At 34.4% G+C, this 10424-nt stretch overlaps 1 protein-coding gene across 1 annotated transcript in view; it reads right to left on the bottom strand.

Moving 5' to 3' along the window:
• Nucleotides 1-6510: 6510 nt before the first annotated feature.
• Nucleotides 6511-10424, bottom strand: part of spz6 (Spaetzle domain-containing protein 6) — a gene marked incomplete at its 5' end in the record, with an annotated part of 38617 nt that continues 34703 nt past the window's right edge. Inside the window, 3 exons of the mRNA XM_071596123.1 lie at nucleotides 6511-7003; nucleotides 7327-7525; nucleotides 10025-10336. Of these exons, the coding sequence (XP_071452224.1) occupies nucleotides 6719-7003; nucleotides 7327-7525; nucleotides 10025-10336 (796 nt within the window). The remainder of the gene's footprint in view (nucleotides 7004-7326; nucleotides 7526-10024; nucleotides 10337-10424) is intronic.

Raw genomic sequence — 10424 nt, 5'->3', positions numbered from 1 at the left:
TTGCAATAATGAGATCACTAATCAAGAGGAATATAGAATATAATTAGGATGTATTTGCCCATTTAGTAGATTTCAAAAAGACGTTTGATGGAGTGAATTGGGAAAAACTAATGAGTATATTGCAGAAAATAGGAATAGATTGGAGTGATAGAAGGCTAATCTGCAACCTATACATGTCTCAGATAGCTCAGGTATGACTGGGAGATGGAGAAGCCAATTGGGGATTGTTAGGATGTGGAGTAAGGCAGGTCCATTATCACCTGTGCTGTTCAACCTATATGTGGAGGAAAGGATTAAAGAGGCATGGGAAGAACTGGAAATGGGAATGAAATTCGGCAGGGAATGCTTAAAATCAGTTATGTTCTCTTATGACCAAGCTCTAGATTTTCAGCCAGCAAAGGGGCTGTAAGCATTGCTGAATGAATTGGAAATACAGTGCCATAAATATGGGATGAGAATAGATATAAATAAAGCCAGCTAGGCCAACTAGGCCTTTTCCAGGTAGGAAAAGGCCTAGTTGAACGAACAATAGAAGGGCAAAAACTAGAGTAGGTGGAACAGTTGCCGAGATACATCTCGGTAGTGTTTTGGACCAAAATAGCCAAAGTAGTAGGGACATGTCGCAGTAGTCCAAGGGTAGAGCATTGGACTACTGACCATAGGGCCCGGGTTCGATTCCTGGGCAAGCCTCTCTGAGCACCTGCAACTCAACCCAAACTATGTGATTTTTGGGTACCAGATCTTCCTAGGAAATCATAATCAGCACAGGGAAAGGAATTGGCCCCCCTACCCTGATGTATGAATTTCATAGGCAGTCAGGCTTAGTACTGGGTGAACTCTACCATCACTACCAAACTGACTTTCGGGTTGATCACTGTGTTTATAGTTTAGTAGGTAGGAACATAAGGAAAAGAATTGCTTTAGGCAAAGTAGCTTTCACAAGAAGGCTTGACTTGATGACAAGGACATTGAGTAAGGATGCTAAGAAAAGGCTCATCAAAACTTTGATATGTAGCATAGTTGTGTATGGAGCAGAAACATGATCATTGAAACAGGATGATAGGCATAGATTGGAGGCTTTTGAAATGTGGGTCTGGAGAAGGTTAAGTGGACAGAAAGGAACACAAATGAAAAGGTGCTGGTATGTTGGGGGAGGAAAGGGGATTGCTGGGAGAAATCCTAAGGAGACGGCAAAAATGGACGCCAATCATGTTGATTGGCAATGGGATGTTGAAGACTGTGATTGAGGGGAGAATTCTAGGATGATTAGGAAAGGGCAGAAATAGGAAAGGGATGTTGAACGGAAGGGAGTAAGTATGCAGATCTGAAGATGGAATTATGGTAGAGTAGGATGTTAGGTTGTGTTTTGTTAGGATAGACAAGGTACAAGTATTTATTTGGTTGTTGTGGCCATCCAAAACCTACCTTAACCAGGAGTATACCTATGATAAACAGATAACTGCAGTTGCAAACATATCCATATATGCAGTCTAGATATTTAATTAACCTGTACTGATATTGGTAGAATTTGTTATGCTGCATTTTTACAATATGTAGATTTTTTTTAATGTATGCAACTTTTTTTGTTTATGGAAATAATTTTTGCAAAATTGACAATTTTTTTCGACTGTGTTGATTTTGAGAAGACTATCATTTCAATGGCCTAATATTAGGTCACCTGGCTATTGTGACCATCCATTCAAGTGAAACAGGAGAAGAGTTAGTGACAAAGATGATATAAGATAGTGTGTCTGATGGCAAGCCTAAAGAACAGGACAGCTGCTATCCAGGGTTTGTGTGTTCATAGTTTTCCTTTGGGTATCTATCCTTGGTGTCATTCAACCCACAAACTAATGTTGCGTAATTCTGGTAACTAAGTTATAATTCTATTTCCATTCAAAGATTTGATTTAAACTTAAGTTAGAAATTCCTGATAACTGTTATATTCCATATTACAAAATATGCTGTAATTAACTTATTATGCTTACTGCTAAATTGCCCTGGCAATTTCAAAAAAATCATTGTGAATGGAAAATAAATATTTTAAGTGGCATTGATAATTTTTTAATCATCATAAAAATAAACTCCTTACATAACTTGTAAAGTAGGTTCCGAATAAAATACAAATTCATATAACCAGTGAAGAGATATCATTTAGTCTTCTGATGAAAACTCACCTCTTCTCATTAAAATTTAGTTATCCAGTGTTTTTTAATTTTTTTACACAATCCATTCAATATTTCATATGTTCCTTGGCTCTTGATTCAGACCCTACTTGTGAATTTCAACTCTTCTATTTTTTTAAATTCCTCAAATTAATACTTAAATAATGAAAAATCTTAAGAGCATTTCCAAATTAGGAATTGCTTCTGATTTTTGGCAATCATTCTAAATCAAACAAAGCTCCTTGGCAATATGAGTGTATCCTTTTTAAATTTCAGGTTCATTAAGAAACACTAGTGTTTCTCTTTGTTTTGTTTAACTTAATAAGGTACAACTATCATTAACTTAACATAATGGTTGTACAACATGTCTCCCACTTCTCAGCATGATCTTAAAAACTCATGAGACATTGTCACTTAAGATAATCATAAGAGATGAGGGTAGCTGATATCTGGTTAGCTGAAGCTTATCCTGCTTAACTGACTTTTAGACTGTGTCTAGCAAAAATAACCGTAAAATATCCTGCGTACAACTTTTTCCACATTTGTGGTATTATTATTTAGGGCAATTAGGAAGATATCAAAGGGTGGTATGAGGGAAAAGTAAGGATTGAAAGGGAATGATAACTCATGGGTGACTCACTGGAGAATCTATTGACTCTGGGTATCTGCAATACCAGCTTGGTGGTGATAGTATACACTTGTTTGGATTGGTAAATTATGATGGAGTAATTATTGCAAATCAGGGTGGATATGTGTTATGATGGTAAAGGGAGGTGTGTGGATGAGCGAATAAATGTGTAATGAAAATAATCTTAATTATGAAAGGTATGTCTATTAAATGGCTATGCAACTAATTGCAGGAAGTAAAGCTAGTAAAGGGAATCTAGGTAGGGCAAAGGAAGGAATGAAGAGGAGGTTTCAAGTAGGTTAATTATATAAGGGTAATTGGAAAAGGGGGAGAGAAGGACCCAGATCTGAATTTGAACTGTTGGCAGATTCATAGATAAAGGTAGATTTATCATGCGCAAATAGGTGGCTATGGGTCTACAGTGGAACCTTGCTTTGCGAGCATTATTCATTTCAGAATTTTCCTTGTAGAGTGAAACAATTTTTCCTATATAAAGTAATGCTAAATATGGTAATGATTTCCATGCCAAAAAAATATAAATTTTGAACAATATTTATTCGCAGAAATTTGTTTATATATTGTCTCCTGAATCATCATCTTTTCTTCTTTTGCGAAATAAAGCAATCTGGAATTCAAATTCAATTTGGAGAAAACAAAAAAGAATCAAAGTAATATTTATGATAATTTCCTAATTCTTTTTTATGAGAAAGTATTTACAGACATTTGTTTTTGCTGATAGTTTAAAAATAATGTGATACAGCATTATCATTAAATAAATTTGTAGCATGCATAGCCAATGCCTTATTAGGGTTATGCTTCTCAATGTATAATGCAACAGTGTCACACGAATTCCATATCACATTTAGCCTACTCTTCTGGACTTAATGCTTGTTGAGGGCTCGAGGAGTTTCTGGATGGTAAAGAAGCAAGGGTTTAATTTTCAAATCACTGCATACATTAGTACCAATTGCAGTGTGAGACAGTCTTTTATTGGCTTGTGGACAGCCAATACATTCTATTCTCCCCGGCTGTTACATAGGTTTGCTTTGGGATCTTTTTCCAGAAGAGATTCGTATTATCTCAATTAAAAACTTGTAATATCAGGTAACCCTCAGAATCTACAAGCTTTATGAAGTCACCAATGAAATTCTCCATTGCCTATGAGTCAAAGTTTGCTGCTTCACCATGCCTAACAATGCGTTGGATGCCAGTTCTTTTCTTGAACTTTTCAAATCACCCATGGCTTTCCTTAAATACTTCTTCAGCCATTAATTATCCAGGCATCTTCTTAACAAGGTCTACAAAAATAACTTTCACCTTCTGACAAATGATGTCCTTGTTAATAGCTTGCCTTGCAATTGAGAGCCAACTACCACCGGCTTCCAGCCTTTCCTGAGACCCCCCTCCCTCGAATCCAGTCAGAGAAACCACTGCCTGTCTGTTCATTTATCCAGCAAAAAATGTCCTGCAACTTTTGGGACAGACCTTTTACATAATTATTTCGTAGATATTATTCACTTTCCCTATATAGAATCTATCTTCTTAATATTGTCCTTGTTCTTGAGGATAGTGCAAATCATCAATATCAACTAATTACATGTGCATGCTACATTAGCTTGTACCTCACACCTCGTTCTCACTTTTCAAAGATTTGACTTTTCATTTCTACAGTTATTTTTTCTCTCTCATGGTTCATCTAGTAGATTTTTCTTCGGGGATATTTTAAAACTATGCACGTAATATCATTTAACTTTGGTCAAAAAAATTACGAGTAATATGTCTGAACACAAGTTTGTAAAAATTGTGTGATCATAAGTGACTCTAAGATATGCTAGTATGCTGAGCTAGCTAATGAGTGCTAAACACTAACTGAAATATTTGCTCATAATATGAATTAATTGATGAGGTAAGTGCTTGTTAAGCAAGGTATCACTGTAGTTAAAAAGTGTAAGTCTGTGGGAAACATGAATATGGTTAGTATCAATTAAGTGTTTGCCTGTGCTGGATTTTTCCAATCTATTTTATCTAAAGGGGCCTAAGTGGTTTGTCTGGCACATTTTTTATAGCAAGGTGTGGGGTATTAGTTTTGGTATAGCATGAAGAAAGAATCAATGACTTTATATTTCCGCAGGAAAACTTTTCCTCCTGCATTACAAATGAATTTCCACCAGGTATCGGCCTCAACCATTTCTCAAATTTGGTATAGACTGGATTTATGAAGGGTAAGATTAATATTTTTTACACTAAGGATGGAAATAAGGCTATAAAATTCAAATTTGCTGGAGATGGATCCATTATGGTGCTTGAAAATAGAAGTATCCCCTCTTAGAGTAGTTCCCTTATGCTAAATTTTGTATGGGACCCTATGTTGAGTTAAATTCGCAGGTATTAAGTAGGTTACAAGATTCACTCACAAGGAATAATTTTTTGTGAGGTAAAACTAAGGGTTTGCTGTGATTCAATTATCCCAGAACCATAGTACCCCCAAAGTTTGAGAATCAAAGGTAGAGGTAAATATCCATTATTTTATCACCATATTGATGCTCTTAGAATGAATCATAACTTGAAGAGTAAATCATATGCTATTTTTTTAAGGTCTTCATCTGTAATTTACTGGTATGGCTAAAAAGCCTTTGGCATGCATCTAAGACGCACAAAATGGATATTATAAGTCAATTGAATTGATGAGGAACTCATGTTTTCACTTTCTACCGAAGGGAGCCAATAGAATGATTTGTGTTAAACATTAAATGTATATCTTATATAAAATAAAAAGGTGCCTGAAATCCTTAAAAATATATCATGCTATACTACTGAAAAATAAAGGACTATGAACAGCGTTGAAAAATAACTTGGTACAAAGTAATTGCAAATAATTTATTTGAGTTATGCATTTATAAGTGTGATATTCCTGTAAATGATGTCTGTCTCTTTCAGTCCTTATTATGTTATCCACATTTCATCATTTTTCAAAAGCTACCATTTTACTGACAATAATAAAGTGTCATAATTTAACATTTTTTCTTACTAGTAAACATTATTTTGATAATAATATGCTGGTGTCTAATTCAGGTGCATGGTATTCTCAGAACTTTCAAATATCACAAATGGATAAATACATAAAAGAAACTCCGGTTAATAAATAACTGTACATATATTTGTGAACAATTTCATTTCATAGAAATCATGATATGCATTTGCATTGCATAACTCCTAAGCATCTAGAAGTTTAAGTTTACTTACTAATATGATTTTAATTGGATTTATCTGATGTCTTAACAGATATATATTTGTTTATGACATTATTGTCATCATACCAATTATACCAGCTGGCACATTGTAATTCCCTAACTCTTTAAATTATGAATGTCTAGGAAGAATGTCTAGGTTTGCAAAATACAGTCAAAAATATCTGCAGAGCTATGCTCTGCCTAAAATCTGCTGAAAGAAATAATTATTTACCATTATCAAATTTACACAATATGTAATGTACTTTATTTCAACTCCTCCAGTCATTAATCGGAACATTCAAGGATACCTTTAAATGAAGAGGTAGAGTGTTTAAAACATTTTTTGTGTAATTCTGTCATGAAGAGCTTCTATAGAGGTATTTTAGACCATAAAAGTCAACCACTTTCAGAGTTTTAAATAAATAGCTTTCTTTCTTTTGACTATATGTGATGGGATGATGATGACTTAGCTATGTTATAATGATAATAATGACTTGAGCATGATGGTTTAAGTTTTGGCTTATAAATAAGTAACAATGATAGTGTACCCAGATCTCAAATTTTCCTGTGCACAAAGTGTGAATTGCTAAGATGAGGAAGTGACAAAAATCATCTCATTATGAGTTATGAATTTATGAAACTGATGAAGATGAGCAAAAATATCTAAATGAGTTATAAAAATTTGAGTAATATATCTAAACTTTTCTGTTAGCATATCTTGAAAAGTAATCTGGTCTCCAGCATTTACAACTGCCAGGGATAAGGAACCAGTCATAATAAAGGCGTACTTGAAAGCATCCCATCTCATCCTTTCCGTCACAGTACCCTGATGCCCCACTTGCTTTTGCTTCTCTCTCTGTGATATCAGATGAATCTTTCTCATTTTCATTAGTGCTCCTTGCTTGAGGGTGATGGTTATGATTATGATATTCTTCCTTTGCAGCTTCTCCAGCTCTCTTGTGTAAATATTGCTGATAGTCCTGAAGAATATTAAAATTGTAATATTAAAATATTTCAACTTATTCTGGAAAGAATCTTGAATGAGGAATGCAATGGCAAAGTGATAGAGCAAGAAATCAGGGATAGTTAATAATTCTTTACTCCAAGTAGGTACTCAATAATTTGATATTTTTGTATGAATATTCAAAGTCAAATAACTAATTGGTGGTTATGCATCTAATTTTGTACCCTTCAAACTGTCATAAAATGGAGGAGTCTTCATTCTTGAAGACGCTGGACTAAAAAATTGTTAATTTTCAATGAGGTTTGGTAATATTACCCTTTTTCACACATTGATACTTGCCTGGAACTCATGCACTGATGGAGGGGGTCTTTCTGTGGAAAGAAGTGCTGGTCGATGCCGTCTTGGTGGCTTTCCTCCACCATTAATTGACTCAATGGATGGGAATACTGAGTCTGGGTAGAAAATTTCAGCTACTAGGAGACTAACCCACCTTGGAGATGCCATGCAAGATCCTTCCATGTAATGACATCTTGATTGCCTGAAATACATTCAAATATATGCAATGAGTTGTATCAACATCAACCAAACTAGGTTTTTAAAGTCAATAGGTTTTTTTTTGTTTCATTTTAAAAGACATCTTACAGGCCTTGGAAGAAGTCTTTTGCTATCATTTTTTTAAATAAGCCATCAGAGGTTTTTATTTTTTTGCTGGCTATTTTAATTGAAAAAATATACAAGGTTTTGTCCTGCAATCACCTATTGAATTCATTCATGGCATGAAGAAACATAAGGCTTGGGTTTAGACTGTATGGCACATCTTGCCGTAAAAATATCACCAATTGTCTCATTAGCAGGGAATGTAGAGCCGCAAAGTTTTAGCCATATAGCCTTTATGGCACACTAAGAGATAATATGCAGGAAAACAAGAGCCAAAGTTAATCTCATTATATGGACTTCAAAGTTCTGACAGATAGTAAATGACACAAAGTTGGTGTTACTTTTGGTCGAAAAAACATTTTTAATATAAAAATCTCAAAAAACCAAATTGTATTCCTCAAAAAACTATTGCTCCCATATCATATTCTATATCATTTGTACCTTATGTATATAGTTTGGTAATTTTTATACAACTGAGATTAGGGCTGGGTCAGCCACAAATAGTTCATCACTTAATCAGCTGTTATTGCATTGGCCAAGACTGTAATACACAATTTTTGTTTACTCAATAAAAAATGTTAAATTTATTACTTGAACAGTTCGTCTCCTCTCTTCCTAATTCCTCAGCACATATCCTCATCAAACATCTATAGTTATTCTCTTTAAGAGAAAATCAGATATGATGTACTCCATGCAAGGAGTTTCTTAGTTTGGGATTATATAATACATGTAAAGAACTTCCAAGGAATCTTAAAGGATTCCACTGTCAGGATAACATTAAATGTGAATGTCCAGTTATTTGTTTGCATGCAAAGATATTATCAGACTTAAAAGGAAATCATATTTCCCTGGCCCTTGCATTAGGTAATACTGGCTGGCCATTGCGTAATTCTCAAAATTTCCATTTTAGGTTAGTCATGTGCACGATTCACTTATTTGATTTTATGATTTTTAACAGGGGATAATTTGAAAGCTATACCATGCACAATAGTGTTTTGTGACACCTAAGATCACAACATCAAAATAGTAGTCATGCATCAAAAATATGAAAAGAATTTTTCTCTAAATAAAATACATCACATCTACGGTGGGAAGATGATTTTCTGGAAGGTGCTTCATTGTATCATATGCAAGATATCTTCTACTAATATTGCATCATAGTTAATGCTTAAAATATATGTACAATAGTAAATCATGAAATTTGATATTTTAGAGACATTTTAAACTAATCAACTGCCATTTTTCTTTGGTCATTTAATTTCTTAATGCCACAGTTTTTTTATTTTAGTACACGTAAGTAAGGTTGAGAATGATATATACTGAAAGTAGGTAGATGTACTCTAAAAAGTTGCAGCATCACTAGAGTTTTTCCAACTTGGAGCTGATTGAAAAGCTGCTACTTTTTTTTGGAAAGTAACTATCTATAAACTCCTTTTAGCTTCCCTACTCTGAGTGTGTGGTTTATTTCATTTTAATATTTCTACAGTATTTAAAATGTAACACTTTTTCTCCAAATTTTCTTAGATAGCTTCTTCCATGAGGATCCTGGGAAATATTGAAATATAATATTGGAAAGATTGAAATTAAGAACATATTTTCATACTCAGTAGCCAATTAAAGAAATGGGTACTAGTGTTTTTGAATTCATACTCATTCAAAGTATACTTTTTCAACATCTCTGAACCTTGAATGATTGCATATTTTTATAAGTTGCCCTTTGAATATTTTAAAACTTTCTGTTTTAGAATAAATGAGATTGGAATGTGTTCATTAAAATTTGTCCTATTGCCATCAAATGTCATGTGTTAACAAGAAAAGTCCAGCATAACAAAACATCCTAATGAAGACAGTAATATGAGATTGAATTATGGGTAAGCCTACACGAATTTCTTTGCCCCAAGGATACCATTGTCCAATGGAGGAAGTAAGGTGGGGTTATGAATAAATAAGCTAGTTGATAAAGAAAACAGTGAGCAGCTGCGGTAAAATAGTCTCCAAATTTCTAATGGTTCACAGTAAATTAAGAGATTATAGATGGACACTGACTTAATATCACTACATTCCTTAGTTTCATCTGCCAAGGCATGGCATTGTAATTCACTCAGCATTAACTGTTCTTTAATTCCACATACTTTCTAATTCCTGTCATTCTGTCCAACATGCCTGTCCTGTTCTTCCCCCTAACTCACTAGCCTTGAATACTCCACTTCAACACATTCTTCAGCATTCCATCCCCAATTAAAATCCTTTGCATCCACCTTTCCTCCTTCCTTTAGATTTCTTCAACGTAAACTGAATAACCCAATGAAGAACAACCAAAGTTAGATAATGCAACTTGAATGCAGCTTATAAGCTTCTTAAAATAAGGTAGAATACTCACAAGCAACGAGTAACCTCAAGTGTTTGTGTGAAATAGCCTTCATATGGTATTTGTACTACGTATCGCCACACTCCCTGATAGTTTCTGGCAAACACAGGAGTAGCATATTCTGCTTTGGATGGGCAAGGAGTTGGTGGTGGAGGTCCATGTGACCCACCACTAGGAATCCTTCCAATTGAATTCCCTCCAACATCACCAACTTCTCCTCTTCTATATTGGGCTGTATTTCCATGGTTTTGTTCTTCATCCTTACGTTCTCCCATGCCAGATGCCAAAGGTTCTCCTCTAAATGCTTTATATAGCATACAAATGCTGTAAGTAATAAGCAGTGATTTTTTGGGGTTCATATTATTTTCAGAAGTGCCACAAGATATTATTCACCTTAGTTCTCAAGAAGAAT

This window comes from Hetaerina americana, unplaced genomic scaffold (assembly GCF_022747635.1).
Source record: "Hetaerina americana unplaced genomic scaffold, ioHetAmer1.1.p SCAF_1, whole genome shotgun sequence".
Classification (NCBI taxonomy): Eukaryota; Metazoa; Arthropoda; class Insecta; order Odonata; family Calopterygidae; genus Hetaerina; species Hetaerina americana.
The sequence above is the reverse complement of the archived record's forward strand: the minus strand, read 5'-3'. Positions and strand labels throughout refer to the sequence as shown.